This window comes from Argentina silus, assembly GCF_951799395.1.
Source record: "Argentina silus genome assembly, chromosome: 19".
Taxonomy (NCBI): Eukaryota; Metazoa; Chordata; class Actinopteri; order Argentiniformes; family Argentinidae; genus Argentina; species Argentina silus.
Genome location: NC_139673.1, coordinates 11,996,976 through 12,011,977, shown reverse-complemented (window position 1 = coordinate 12,011,977; position 15,002 = coordinate 11,996,976). Strand labels below are relative to the sequence as shown.

The 15,002-nt window shown below is 44.7% G+C and overlaps 2 protein-coding genes across 2 annotated transcripts; both read left to right on the top strand.

The window, feature by feature from the left end:
- Positions 1-1,150: 1,150 nt before the first annotated feature.
- arl6 (ARF like GTPase 6) lies at positions 1,151-5,522 on the top strand. Its single transcript, XM_083691670.1, has 8 exons — positions 1,151-1,291; positions 1,870-2,018; positions 2,368-2,429; positions 2,699-2,767; positions 3,152-3,246; positions 3,454-3,583; positions 3,893-3,948; positions 4,430-5,522. Exons 2-8 carry the CDS (start codon positions 1,896-1,898, stop codon positions 4,453-4,455), a joined length of 561 nt encoding a protein of 186 aa, XP_083547796.1. The 5' UTR covers positions 1,151-1,291; positions 1,870-1,895; the 3' UTR covers positions 4,456-5,522.
- A 2,612-nt stretch (positions 5,523-8,134) lies between these two features.
- On the top strand, positions 8,135-12,869 carry LOC310819580 (high-affinity choline transporter 1-like; the record flags this gene model as incomplete). The annotated part of the gene is made up of 8 exons (XM_083690885.1): positions 8,135-8,318; positions 8,848-8,961; positions 9,123-9,278; positions 9,486-9,634; positions 10,159-10,302; positions 10,684-10,837; positions 11,719-11,936; positions 12,204-12,869. 8 exons carry the CDS (start codon positions 8,135-8,137, stop codon positions 12,867-12,869), a joined length of 1,785 nt encoding a protein of 594 aa, XP_083547011.1.
- Positions 12,870-15,002: the final 2,133 nt, after the last annotated feature.

The window sequence follows — 15,002 nt, the reverse complement described above, 5'->3', positions numbered from 1 at the left end:
ATCACCTCAGGCACAAGCTGTATTATGTGGGAACATTGGACAAACAAAAGATACAGTATGGAGCAGCCAAGAATAGGATGCAAGGGGTTTTAATGAGTACACATGTGGTACAGAGACTTATGCATAACACTTAATGTCCCAGTGACAAAAAAGTTAACAGTGAAGTCTAAACTGCAACTGCTATTGCACATGGAAGTTGACAATCCATAATGTTAGAACCTAGCTTGTAGGTCCATACTGTGTTGTGATGGGGTGGGGTAACAGAGTATCTAGCTAAGGGGAGTCTGAGTGTCTGTTATTGGACAATTACTCCTGCACACAGACCATGTTCTGTGTGGCTATAGACAAAAGAAAGGCGATGAATTGAGGTCCTTGTATACTGTATCTTCTCTTAGATGGTTGATGATTTACTTTAACATATAGGGTGAAAGGACTTTGGAGTGCAGATGAGGCACTTTGGTAGAGAAGTCTTTCACAAAAGTGGCGCTTATAGTTTATATTTATGATAATGGGCAGACAGACAGTACAGTATGCACATAGATATGTTCAACACGCACGCGCACATGCACACACGCACACACGCACACACACACACATGCACAATCATTCCTAAATCATTTCTGTCATTTCTAGACCACATCTTTTCTGGACATGAAGAACTCTTCAGATCTGTACAACAGGTGCTCAGGGCACGCAGGGCAACATGGTTCCCTCCTGTGTGCACTGACTACTCTGGGAAATGGAGTAGCACACATTACAGACTATATTTCCTCGTTTGAATTTATTGTGTTTTATTTTTGTATCTTTTATTATTTATTTATTTATTTATTTATTTATTTATAAGGGACGTTGTACCATTGTGCGCCCTGGTTATGGTCATGTAGAGTGTTTGTTTATTAAAAAGTATTTATTTATGTCCCTTCTCTTGACTGAAAAATTAAAGGGTTCCTCATCTGATTACTCAACTGAAATGATTGATGATCTGAGATTATTTGTGCCGACACATTTTGTCGGCAAGATTGTACATTTCTAGATGGGATACATTGTCGTGCCTTTTATGTCCAGTAGATGGTGCTGTGTCTTGAGCCAAACTCCAGCCTTGGGCTTCGCCACGTCGTCGTCCAGGCAACGCAGTGTAAATATTGTCAAGGCGCAGAGGCAAGAAGAGTTGAGACGAGAAAAAATGAATGAAACGATGTCATCGGGTTGACAGATTGACAAGAACGCACCGTTTACATCAAGCACCAAGTTGCATCAATATTAGCGGCAAGACTTGGAGGATTCCTTGCAGGTAAAGTGATGGCAGTCAGAGCATTTCCATACAGTGATAGCGTGAAAAAGGAAGCAAGATGATGATGCTAGCCTGTAGCCATGTAAGCTAGCTAGCTAACGTTCGCTATGTCGACCAGTTCAATGCGTATAGGTAGCTTGACTGTCCGACGTTACGCAAAACTGTTAATTGCAAGCGCAGTGTTTTGTTTAAACATGTCAGGCTTTCCAATGGGCATCATTCATGAATATAACTTTGTGAAGCCTATCTTTCCCGACGTGCAGTTAGCTAGCTATTCAGCAAGTAGCTAGCACAGCTTCAAGGATTAAGAAGCTTGTTTGTGAGCCAGCGGGTGTCCCGCTAGCTGTTGTACTCCTGGTTAAATTACGAATGGAGCCGAGACCCTCATGGACCTAAATTGGATTATCTTGCCACACAACAACAGCAAGCCAATCTGGCAGCGCTCTGACGCTGACAGAATGCAGGCAGATGCCAGCAAGGAATGGAATTGGATGCCAGTGGGCTAGCTATATAATAGGATTCTGTTCTGATGGTTTTTAGGTAATGCTAATGCAAATGCAATACCTTCTCTTGAACAGAGACACCTGGAGTAAGCGTTTAGTCAATGGGGCTTTTCGACAAATTAGCGGGATGGCTAGGTCTGAAGAAGAAGGAGGTGAATGTGTTGTGTCTGGGACTCGACAACAGTGGCAAAACCACCATCATCAACCAACTAAAACCATCCAATGTAAGTCTGTACCCCTGCTTATAAGCCATTATGTCAGAGGTGTTGTAACTCTTCAGGTTGTATGTTCTTTGTTCCAAGCAGTAACACACCTGTTGAATCATATGTGCTCGAGCTGGGCTAGAACAGAGCCTATAACATGCACATGCCTGTATAGCTCTCCAGGGGCAGAGTTGGCCTACCCTACATTCTCCATTTGTTATTTATTAGGTTAGCCTTTATTGCTATTACATTAGAACAGTACAGTAGGTTTGTGGAAAAATGAAACCCCTTAAGTCTTCACACGATGGGTACTGCATAATGTAATGATGTAACATTGTCCTCTTATGTTGTGTTTTGACTCGCCTCCCAGGCCCAGACGCAAGACATCGTCCCGACCATCGGCTTCAGCATAGAGAAGTTTAAGACATCAAGGTAACATACTTGGTTTACACACAAGGTAACATACTTGGTTTACACACAAGGTTGACATACTTTCGCGTCCTCACAGGATGTAGGTTGACCGGATGCTCTAATGTGGACTTGGATGAGGAAAAACTTTTTACATGCTTTTTTTTTATTTTTTTTATTTTTTATTATGCACTCACATGATTACATGATGATTACATCAGCACCAACATTATTACATTATGATTACATCACCACCAACAACAAGCCATCAACCATCGGCCTCTTGTTTCTAGTCTCTCCTTTACAGTGTTTGACATGTCTGGCCAGGGACGATACAGGAACTTGTGGGAGCACTACTACAAGTGAGTCATTCACCATTAGCAGAGAGGGGGGGCAGAGAGGGGGGGCAGAGAGGGGGGGGCAGAGAGGGGGGGGCAGAGAGGGGGGGCAGAGAGGGGGGGGCAGGGGCTCATGCAATGAGTCTGTTTACACAGACCAGAAACAACCTCTAGCCCCTATGCTCTAGCCTAGACACCAGTGTAGATCTGAAAGGATTCAATGGGTATAAGCAATAAAAGAATATCTCAACCCGTATAGCTCTAATAGGCTGGGTGAAGCCTTTTCTAGCTTGCTTGTACCTATCTAACTCCTTCAGATCTTCACCTGTGCCGTAGTGGGTAGGGGCTAGGGGCTAGGGGGGATTGTAGTGGAATGCTTTTTCACCCTTGTCTTTTTTTTTTGCTCAGGGAGGGTCAAGCCATCATATTTGTCATCGACAGCGGAGACAAGTTGAGGATGGTGGTGGCCAAGGAAGAACTTGATACACTCCTGAATCATCCAGGTAAAACCAACCAGTCTTTCTCTTCCAAATAATCATTTGTTCTGGGTAAGATACAGTAAATACGTGGTACGGTGTGAATCTATTTTCTGAGGCAAGACTGTTGTGTTCGTTGTTGGAGGTGGTCAGGTAGACGCAGCTTGATTGCAACTTCAGTCACTTTAAGAGGTGCATTAACACGTGGTTATTTTGTTTGGATGTTTCCTGTAGACATCAAGCACAGGCGGATCCCCATCCTGTTCTTTGCCAACAAAATGGACCTGCGAGATGCCCTGTCCTCAGTAAAGGTCTCCCAGCTTCTCTGTCTGGAGGGCATCAAAGATAAGCCCTGGCACATCTGGTGAGTAGTGGCACCCACTCGCAAGTACACACACAACCGCACGCACCGATACACACACACGCACATGTACACACACACACACACACACGCACACACACACACACACACACACACTGACACACACTTAACGGGTGTTAAAGAACACACTGAAAGGGTTCACTGAAAGGTTCTCAACAACAAATGGTTCTCAACAAAAAAGTGTTGTGATATGTAGTACATAATAAGTTCATTAGGTGGCAGCATAGAGTAAGGTATTCAGCAGCATCCTGGAGCTCGCCCCGACTAACATGCTGTTTCTATCTGTTTCAGTGCCAGTGATGCTGTCAAAGGGGAAGGCCTGCAAGAAGGAGTCGATTGGCTGCAAGGTATGGCGTGTTTTAACCCTTGCATATCTGTCTAATTTTAGCAATTGTACTGTAAACACACGTTTCTAAGCTCATTTATTTATTGCATTTGGTCTTATTTTCCCATTTTCTATAGAACAAATTTCACTGTGAGTATTTGACGTTAGAACTGTCAGTAGTATTGTAGTAGAACATTTGATGTGTTGTTTAATACTAGAGCATAGCAGAATGATAATCTTCCTCCCCGAGCATTCCATCCCCTACAAGCCTTTCACTGACTCCTCTAGGACTTGATACCTCCCCATGATACGCTACCTCTCCCCCATAGGGCTTAGGACCTCTCCCCTCCAATCATCACCAACTACCATTGATTTGACATTGTTTTATTCACTGTATGAAGGCCTTATAAAGTGCGTTGCCCTAGCAGTACAGCTAATAATGCTTTTTGAGAGATTCAAATGGAGAAGTGCAGTGTTTTCAAATGTTCCTTTCCTTTTCTCAGATCAAATCAGAACGATGAGAACGTGAAAGCCTAGGAAAACACAGCACCGGAAATACCAGCCTCCTCGTCACAATGGTAACCACAGCAACAGCAGAGCCCCACCTCAACCCCCATGGTGTAAAAAAAAAGTCAACCTGCCCCCCTACCACCCCTTCCCAGAAGAGCGGGAGCCAGTTTGACACCTCCCCTTCGACCCATCAGCCTTTGTGAATGAAGGGCTGACCTTAGCAACAGCCCATAACACATCATTAGCTGTAATGTCATATCTAACTAAGAAACTTGGCAGTTTCTGTTTACTTGAAAGGTTCTTGTTTTTCCCAAATTACAGATGAATCTGTTGTAGGTTAGATATACCTGTTGGTCATAAAACAATGTCCACTTCACCTCCCCCCAATAGTCAAATATCATCCAAGTCAGTAAAGCTTGCCATCGAGCACTGAAAGGAATCATTGTACTCTCATAATGCCTTAACTAGGAACCAATAAGCTGACCGAACAAGGATAAGCATGTTTTTATTCAAATATATATATACAGACTGATATGTTAATGGTTAAGTATTTTGTTTTTGACTGACAAACAAGTGCAGCATTCACAAGGCACTGATACAAGGTTCATATTTGGCTTTCCTGTTGATAGATTTGGAACTTGTGAACAATATTTTACTCATGAATAATTTCCGACATCATATTTTCATGTAAAGGGGTCGTGGCTTGTGGGGCTAAGCTGTGTTTTGTAGTAGAGTAAATAGTGTTTTATTTGATCACACTCTTCTTCTGCTTCATGGTTGTACATCTGATTGTCAACATGCAGTTGTACAGTGAAACCACAAATCATCTGAGAAAGGTTACACTGGTTAAGAGGCTTCTTTACTTCTTTAGGTTTTTGGTCACATGCTTATGAGAAAGTGTTTGAATACAATGGTCTATTAGCCCATAGCCCATATGGTTTTATACATATAGGTGATGGGGATGCAGAGGCTCAGATCTATTGGCCTATCCCATTAGACACACTCTGTAGTTGTTGTGTACAAATGTTCTCATTTACTGTATATATTTATTGCACTGTGATGTCTTTCAAATAATATAAAAAAAGCAATTGATATGGTCACAATCACTGTCTCTATCTTTTATGAATCCGAGCATACTTGACATAGTACTTAGATGTATACACACACACACACACACACACACACACACACACACACACACACACACATACACCACTCGTACGTAGAAGAGCAGCATGCCCAGTGAACCAGACGTTTGTACAGCAGCCTGTCTGTCCTGCCAGCAACAGATGCTCGTTAGCCGCTACAGTGTGTCTGTCTACCTCAGTTTTATCTAGTTAGGAATTATTAGATGCTATGTGATTGTCGTGAGCACCAAACCCATTCCGCTGGTTCAGAGCTGTATGTGCAGCAGCAGCTTGGAGGGCGTGAGACTGATGCGGGAGCCGTCTGCCAATGATTCAATTAGAATTCCAACTATTCCAGAATCCCAGCTTGTTTTCTAGAAGTCCATTGAGTAGCTTATCTCCCTTCCGTTATGTAGGGTATCCGTAGCCTAATTTACTGTTAAGACTACAAGTATATTCATCAATGTGTGCATTTAATTGTTTGAGCCGCAGGCGTCACCAAGTGTTGTCGCTGTCCTTGGTCCCGAAACGACTGCGGCGGCGGCCGACTTCTTCGCAACTGGTCGACAGCCTGGACACACTGCACGTTTGATTTAAACATGTCTGTGAAACTTGTATTCCTACCCCATCCCCAGACTGTTTCACTGTTGGGTGACTTCATATCGAGTAGCCTGCCAGTGACGTGGCGTGGTGACAAACTTTGCCCTGGGTGGTACTGTAGGAGGCTGTAGTTCACAGCGGCAAAGACGGTTCCCAGGCGCTACCTCACTGCGGCCTCACTGTCAGCCGAGACAGGTCGCGGTAAGGGTAAGTAGTCTACAAAGCTTAACATTTGAAAATTGAAAATTCGGCTGGAATTAAGAAGGTTTAAAGGGTGGTCATCGTGGTCCTTATAGACTAACTTTCTGGACAAAACAATACCACACCAGAAAGATAAGGCTTTAATTGGCCCGATGGATATATAAAGCTCGTGGTTTCTCAACTCCGGAAAGATAGGTTGTAAACTCACTTCTGTACGAGCACTGCAGCTCCAGGGGCCCATCCTAATTGGCCCTCTCTGGATCTGTCAGGTTTGTCAAAGCTAAATTAGGCGACTCTCGGCAGACGGGGGGTATGGGAGACATCGCAGCTCATTGAAAACCAGACGGGAGAAATTCAAATGTTTGATGCCTCTTATTTTTGCCGAAAGCTGAAAAGCCTCTTTTAGATGTGGCTGAAGTTTTTTTTTTAATCCAATTTAGTAGCGCACAGTCCGTGGTTGTCAATTTTGGTTTTCAACAGTTAGGCTACAGTTCAAATGTCACTCTCTTTGTTGTGACTGGTTCTCGACGATTAAGTAGCCTAAGAGTAAGAGTAAGAGAGCCTAAGAGTAACCTTTACAATTAGGCCCATCGCTATACAAGCCTACATACCTCTGTATAGATTAGACGAGGAGGTGTCAATCACGGACGCGCATCTGTCCTAAAGCACCACGGACAGCGACTGCGATGAAAATTCTATTCACTGCGTTCTAAGAGTAAGTAGGCCCACAAGTAAATGCAGAACATGATTTATTGGACTGTTGGTGGCAGTGGCGTGTGAGTGAAATGGTGTATAGATGTACATTAAATCCCCCCCCACCATCTCTCTCTCTCTCTCTCCCTCTCTCTCTCTCTCTCTCTCTCTCTCTCTCTCTCTCTCTCTCTCTCTCTCTCTCTCTCTCTCACACACACACACACACACACACACACACACACACACACACACACACACAGGCAGCACCAACTGGGAAGTCTCCGGTGACGCGTCAATCATGTGCATTATATTCGTAAATAGGACACGATCACTTTTCTCTGACGTGCGTTAACATAGGACGTCTGACGACACCTGGTCCCTTATAAGTCACAGTGGAGATATGTCGCCCAGTCAGAGCCTTTCGTGGATGGTTACTTTAGTCTAAAGGAGAATACCGCACTTTGTGTCTCCATTTGGACACCGACTCGCTATTGTAGCTACTGCCTCAAGTGCCCGGTATCGGAGTCTAGGAATAGTTCAGGTAAGTTCTACGTTTAATTTCCCGTTAGATATTTCATTTTCTACAACACATTCACGACTATGAATGTCCATGATAATGCAAAAAGAACAAAGGCTTCTGTAAATGTATTTGGAAGAAATTCTAATGAGGAACTATAGCCTCACCTGAGGATATTTTATTCTCAGATTTTCGCCTTAAGGTTTGAAACAATGATATGTCACTACTTTGTAGTAATAAGCCCAACACTTTCGTCAGCTAAGGAAGCAGGCTGAGCGTCCCAGCATCTACAGTGATTGTTCCGCTGCCGTGCGTAATTTGCTTTTTACGCACATCCGATAGGAGTGGAAAAACTATACTCTGTGATGAAAAATAGACCATTAATGTCGAGATATTTGCTTTTGGATATATCAAACGATCGGTACAAATATACTGGATATAAATGGGTATAAATATGTGTATAAATATTTTTTCTTCGAAAATTTAGATGACTTTTTTTTTTTCCAGTTCTCAATGCCATCCCGTTCCTAGCGAAGACAAGCGGCTCAGCGGGAGCGACGATGACTATCCATGTGGAAGGACTGGTGGCGATCGCTATCTTCTATTTGCTCATCCTGTGCGTGGGCATCTGGGCGGCATGGAAGAACAAGCATTCCGGGGAGGCGGAGGGCACTGACCGGAGTGAAACTATCATGGTCGGCGGGAGGGACATCGGGTTATTCGTGGGGGGATTTACCATGACCGGTGAGTTTACATGTCTGTGTGAAGAAGACAAGTGACTTTCGTTGGCAATGCTACAGTATGGTTTACATGCATTCATGAATGCAATTACGATTTTCTATTTTAAATGTCATAAATGCTAGTCAGACATAATACTTGAACTTAAATCTCTCGTGTGTGTGTGTGTGTGTGTGTGTGTGTGTGTGTGTGTGTGTGTGTGTGTGTGTGTGTGTGCATATATATATATATTGTTGTTATTATTGCAATAGGATTCTTATGAATGTATTCAAACATTAATATTCAAGAATGAAATTTTAATTTGGTTGTACCTCACTTGGCTAACTTTATCGTGTTTTATGAACTACTGTGGATTTGACTATATATGTTTTCACTGTGGCTCAGTTGGTAGAGTATGGCGTTAACAACGCTAAGGTTGCGGGGTTGATTCACGCTGGCACCATATATACTGAAAAATGTATGCACTCACTGCAATGTAAGTCGCTTTGGATAAAAGCGTCAGGTAAATGGCATATATATTATCACGTGTTTTTAGCGACCTGGGTTGGAGGGGGATACATCAACGGTACAGCTGAATACGTGTATCTACCTGGATACGGCTTAGCTTGGGCGCAAGCTCCTTTTGGATATGCGCTAAGTCTGGTTGTTGGTAAGTCAAGCATCGCATCACATTCCGACAGAATCCGTATACATTTACAAAAGTTCATTTTAAAATAGTTAAAGCCAAATACAGCGCTACTTCTGAAATTAAATTTGGAATACTTACTTTCTATCATACATCCTGCAAACCAAGCATCTCTCCGTGTGCAGGTGGTCTGTTTTTCGCCAAGCCCATGCGCTCCCGAGGTTACGTTACGATGCTCGACCCGTTCCAGCAGCTTTACGGGAAGCGGATGGGAGGCCTGTTGTTCATACCTGCCCTCATGGGCGAGATCTTCTGGTCAGCCGCCATCTTGTCCGCCCTAGGTCAGTTATGGATAATCTATAGGGGGGGCTGGGGGGATCATATATGATCAGTATGCTTCAATGAAAATGTGTGTGTGAGAGAGAGAGAGAGAGAGAGAGAGAGAGAGAGAGAGGGGAGATTGAATACCCACAGTTATAGTCACTGTACTGACCCTGTCTCTCTGTCTGTCTGTCTGTCTGTCTGTCTGTCTGTCTGTCTATCTATAGGAGCCACCCTGAGTGTCATAGTGGACATCAACATCAAGATGTCGGTGGTGATTTCAGCCCTCATCGCCATCTTCTATACCCTGGTGGGAGGGCTGTACTCTGTAGCCTACACTGACGTGGTCCAGCTCTTCTGTATCTTCCTGGGCCTGGTGAGTCAGTTGGGCATTTATTTCACAAATAAGCAGAAACCAGCATCAAAAAGATCCAACATTTCAAAGGTATGCTGGGTCTGGTGGTGAGTCACTACGGAGAATATCAAATAAAATGACTAAATAGCAATTGTTTTCTTCCCTTTCTCTAGCACTGTAAATTCTTATAGAAAACCTTCCTTTTGATTGCATTGATTGTGATGCTCTGGATAAGAGCGTCTGCCTAATTAGTAAAATGTGAATTTAAAAATGAGAGAGGTGTGTGTCCTGCATCTCTCACTCCCCTCCACTGTTAAAGCCCAACCCAGCGCTGAGCAGTGCACTGGAGCATACTGCACTAAATAAGATATTTGCTCTGAGAACAATGACATCCTTCACAGCTGTGACAGCCACACATTACAGCAGCACGTTCCATTCACATTCACTTCCTTTTAGCGACAGTCTGAAATACTACGTCTTTTTCTCCGATACAATACTGCACCGTTTTATCCTGACTGTGTCTGTTTCTCTTCTGCCCATCCCAGTGGGTGAGCGTGCCGTTTGCCCTGACCAACCCCGCAGTGACGGACATCACGTTGACGGCCGTGAAGCAGGTGTACCAGGCCCCCTGGAAGGGAAACATCAAGGGAGAAGACACCTGGGTCTGGGTGGACAACTTCTGTCTGCTGGTACGTGTGGCAGCTGGAGCAACACTCTTTTACCTTTACTGTTCAGTTACCCTGTGGAGACTGTATGTTGGTTACTCTCGTTCAGTGATTCTACAATGATTCTACACTCATATCTTGCATTTACAGTACAGTACAATTATACAATATACTGTAGCCGACAGTTTATTATTGTGCAAGCTGAGCCACTCACCGCCTGTGTGTAAGTGTTGATCTGGCTGTGCTTCCCCGACTCTTTCGTAATTCTAGCTTGTCATGACAGTTACCTTTTGAAAGCTAGTTGAGTTCTATCTCTGGGGCTGTGCGCGTCTCTGTCTGCTCTCTGCTGTCTGTTGTGTGTCTGTTGTCTGGTGTCTGTATTCACTACTGCGTTTCTGTTTCTAGATGTTGGGGGGGATTCCCTGGCAGGTGTATTTTCAACGGGTTCTTTCTGCCTCTTCAGCTACCTACGCCCAGGTCCTCTCCTTCATCGCCGCCTTCGGCTGCCTCGTCATGGCTGTGCCCTCCGTTCTCATAGGAGCTATAGGGGCCTCCACAGGTGAGCGCACGCACGCACACACGCACACACACACACACACACAAAGTGGTGAGCACGCACGCACGCGCACGCGCACGCACGCGCACACACGCACACACACACACACACACACACACACACACACACACACACACACACACACCTTGGTAGGGGCCCTCACAGTGTGACCCTCACAGGGCCCTCACAGTAGCTTTTTTATCTTAGCTCTGGAGTTGTTTTCCTTTCCACATTTGGAACCATCTGATTAAGACATCCTGGTAAAAGAATTGTGACTCCAGATGTGCCCCAGATGTGTGCAGTGTGCGCCTGCGTGTGTGTGTGTGTGTGTGTGTGTGTGTGTGTGTGTGTGTGTGTGTGTGTGTGTGTGTGTGTGTGTGTGTGTCCAGGGGGCACCTCTGGGTGGCACCATGTTTCTCTCAGATCTGGTAAAGCCCAGTAAATAACGACAGCTGGTTCCCTTCATGCATTATCCAGCAGCTATCCGTTTAACGATGTGAACTACGTAAATATTACATCTAAGGGAAACTGGGGACCACATTACTTTTGATCTGCAGGTTTGGTGGCATCAAAGTCCTGGTGAGTCATTGACTGTACTCTGCCTTACCGAGGGAGCAGTGACAGAAACCGATCTGTGGGCTTTAGGAGATGTGTTAATACCCAGAGATGACATCCACTTAGATCAGCTACCTAGAAATGCCAAGCATCCTTTCAAAGGCTGAGGCAAGCCTACAGTACATACTGTACTATTGTTAGACTTACAATAGCTCTCAAAGCTGTGGGCTTTAGTTCAGTGAGCTAACAGTAGTTCAAAGTTCCTTAGACCCAGTTGTGGTTCTAGCTTCCTCTGACCATGTGTGTATTGTTCTCCTGATGTTCCTCAGACTGGAATCAGACGACCTACGGTTCCATGTCTCCTAAAGCGAGAGACCAGGCGGACATGATCCTTCCCATCGTCCTCCAGCACCTGTGCCCCCCCTTCGTCTCCTTCTTTGGTCTCGGGGCGGTCTCCGCAGCTGTGATGTCATCAGCCGACTCCTCCATCCTGTCGGCCAGCTCCATGTTTGCCAGGAACATCTACCAGATGGCCTTCCGCCAATCGGTGAGGGGCCGTTATGATGTCATAACACCAAACAACCAAAACGGCCTGGTTTTGTCCAGGGCTAGCAGAATGGATATTGAATTTATTGATGCTTTTCACAAAGACATGACATTTAGGAAATGTAGATGTGAAATTCAAGTAAATGTTACCCATTACTCAGTGTGTGTGTGTGTGTGTGTGTGTGTGTGTGTGTGTGTGTACGCGCGTGTGTGTGTGTGTGTACTGTGTAGCTATATATTAATGTCTCCATATGTGTGTGTGTCCCAGGCGTCGGACCGTGAGATCGTGTGGGTCATGAGGATCACCATCTTCGTGTTCGGGGGGTTGGCCACGGCGATGGCGTTGCTAACGGGAACGGTGTATGGCCTGTGGTACCTGAGCTCAGACCTGGTCTACGTCATCATCTTCCCCCAGCTGCTCAGCGTCCTCTTCGTCAAGGGCACCAACACTTATGGCTCCGTGGCTGCCTACCTGTTCGGCGTGGTGCTGCGTATCGGCGGGGGGGAGCCCTACCTCTCCCTGCCCCCCTTCATTTACTACCCAGGCTGGGACCTGGAGGACCGCGTCCACCACATGACCGGAAAGATAGAGAAGGTGGTCGTCCAGAAGTTCCCCTTCAAGACGGTGTCCATGTTGGCGTCGTTCCTGGGCAACGTAGCCTTCTCCTACCTGACCAAGTACCTGTTTGAGAGCGGGACGGTGTCGCACAAGTACGACTTCCTGGACGCCGTGGTGTCCAAGCACAGCGCCGACATCATGGACAAGACCACGCTGGTCAACCGCAACACCATCGTGCTGTCGGAGCTGGCGCCCGTCAAGCGCCTCAGCGTCACCATCGCCTCCACCTTCACCAGGAAGGACACGCTGGTCGTGGAGGAGGACGAGGACTGCAGCCTCGACTCCCCCGATCACGACAACACATTAACGCACTAACTGACAAACTACGCATACCCTCTCCCTTGGGATAAAGGCTACAGCGTGCCCCCCCCCCCCCCCCACACTGTACAATACACCCTGCCCCTCCATCCTCCTATATACGATATAAGACAAAAGAAACACATTTATTAATTTTGTCACTTTGCCATGAATTATGGAAGAATATAGTTTTTGTTCATGACTGGAGACATATACGATGGAACGATTAAAGCAACTAAGAGGAGCTGTTGAGGAGAACAAGTCATTGAAAAGAGACAAAAGACAAGACACTCGTCTCCGTGGTCGTGACTGTGACTGTGACTGGAGCAGGGACCTCAGGTTGGTACGTATGAGACCTGTCTCACTGTATCTCTGGTCTGTGTTCGTGTGAGTCGAGGAGCTGAGCTGACAGTTGGTACCTATGGGACAAAGCAATAACATGTTGGACAGTGAACAGGGATCTAAAGTCCTGTCACGTCTGTCTGGATACAATAAGAATATCACTGAGGCAAAATGAACATCAAGCTATAAATAGAAATGTGGAAAGATAATATATATTTATTGTATTATTTTAAGAATGAAGTGAACAACTGTACCGTAGTTCCTGTTAATCATTATTTCTCAACAACGGATTAAATCATCTTTTGATAAATTAATTGTTTGTCTGAACGGGCAATAAATTGCTCCAAGGTGTAAAAGAAAAACAAAACAGATTCAATGATCAGAGAATCAGATGGTCAATTTGATTGATAATTAGAACCATCAAATATGATTTCTGGATATATTCAGTGATAAGGTAACCTTCCTGTGTTCCCTCCACATGTATATGACTGGCTCTGGGTGTTAAATCACTCTTACTGTGAACAAACTGTATATCCTAAACAAAATGTATAGATCCTTATCAGTGAGAAGATTTGAAATCATGAATTTCATTCATGATTTCCTCCCCCTCATAAAATCTTCCATTTACCATATCATCTTGAGTAGAAAATATACAGAAAATATACACTATAGTAGATGACTTAAAGCACTGTATACTTGCAGCAAAAATGTTGTTATTTTTATGCCAATTTTTTATTTCATGTTATCAATCAATATAAATTAAATCAGACAATGACGTATTTATAGTGATCTAGTAATAATCGCCTTAATGAAATGGGTGAGATGGCTTCTGTGGTATGTTCACAGTGTCTCTGCTGTGCTGTGACTGTATTGGTGAAGGTCTGTAGAAGGCCTTACTGAACAACGACTTGAATATGAATATAAGCTCAACTATCTCATGTCATCCAAACGTAGTGGAAATGTACAGTACAGTAAACCGCTGTGTGTTCTTTTGTGTGTGTGATTTGCAAAAGTTGAACAGTAAATGTTACTGTAATATTATTAGGGCTGGTTCCAGATAGAGATATATGTATTTATTCGTATTTTTTGATGTCTTAAAAGAAACTATGATGAAATTGAATAAATTATATTACTTAACAATTTCTTGTTTCTGTTTTATTGCTGTTATTGGAACAAATATTACTGTAATCTGTGTTTAGTGTCTGTTTTAAAATGGATTTTAAAAACAACTTGTTCGTTCTACGTGAGAAGAGACTGTTAAATCTGTCGAAGCTGTTAGACTGTTGGAGCCACTCAGCTACGGCTAGCTAGCCGGGGAACGAAGAGAGAGAGAGAGAAAGAGAGAGAGAAAAGAACATGGCCGAAAAACGTGACAGAAATTACAACGCTCCGCTTGCGTCTTTGTCCCTGTCACGGACCGCAATGAAAAGACAGCGTCTTAAAATAACCTCTCGTTATTTACATTACCTTAAGTGCTGTACTCGTCTGGGATGGAGGGGGGGGGGGGGGCAGGGGGGGTGTGGGAGTGGTTCAAGATGGAAGGCTGGAGGGAGGAGGTTGGAGTCGGGGTGGGGTGAATGTAGCCTCTTAGAGCCATCGCCCCAGAGGGGAATGACGCAAAGGCACCACCCACCCACCCACCCACCATCGTCACACCCTGTCCTCCATGGTGTCCTTGGGACCCAATCCCATAAAGAGAGAGAGAGAGAGAGAGAGAGAGAGAGAGAGAGAGAGAGAGAGAGAGATGGATCCAGGAGACACTGCCGAGGGTCGAGCCTCGTTCACAGAAGAGACCAGCACTCATGATAA

Bases quoted from the DNA above. Each gene is read 5' to 3' on its own strand.
- arl6 (XM_083691670.1), top strand. From the start codon at position 1,896: ATGGGGCTTTTCGACAAATTAGCGGGATGGCTAGGTCTGAAGAAGAAG. The intron at 2,019-2,367 runs GTAAGTCTGTAC...CTCGCCTCCCAG, and splicing joins ACCAACTAAAACCATCCAAT to GCCCAGACGCAAGACATCGT. The intron at 3,949-4,429 runs GTATGGCGTGTT...TCCTTTTCTCAG, and splicing joins AGGAGTCGATTGGCTGCAAG to ATCAAATCAGAACGATGAGA.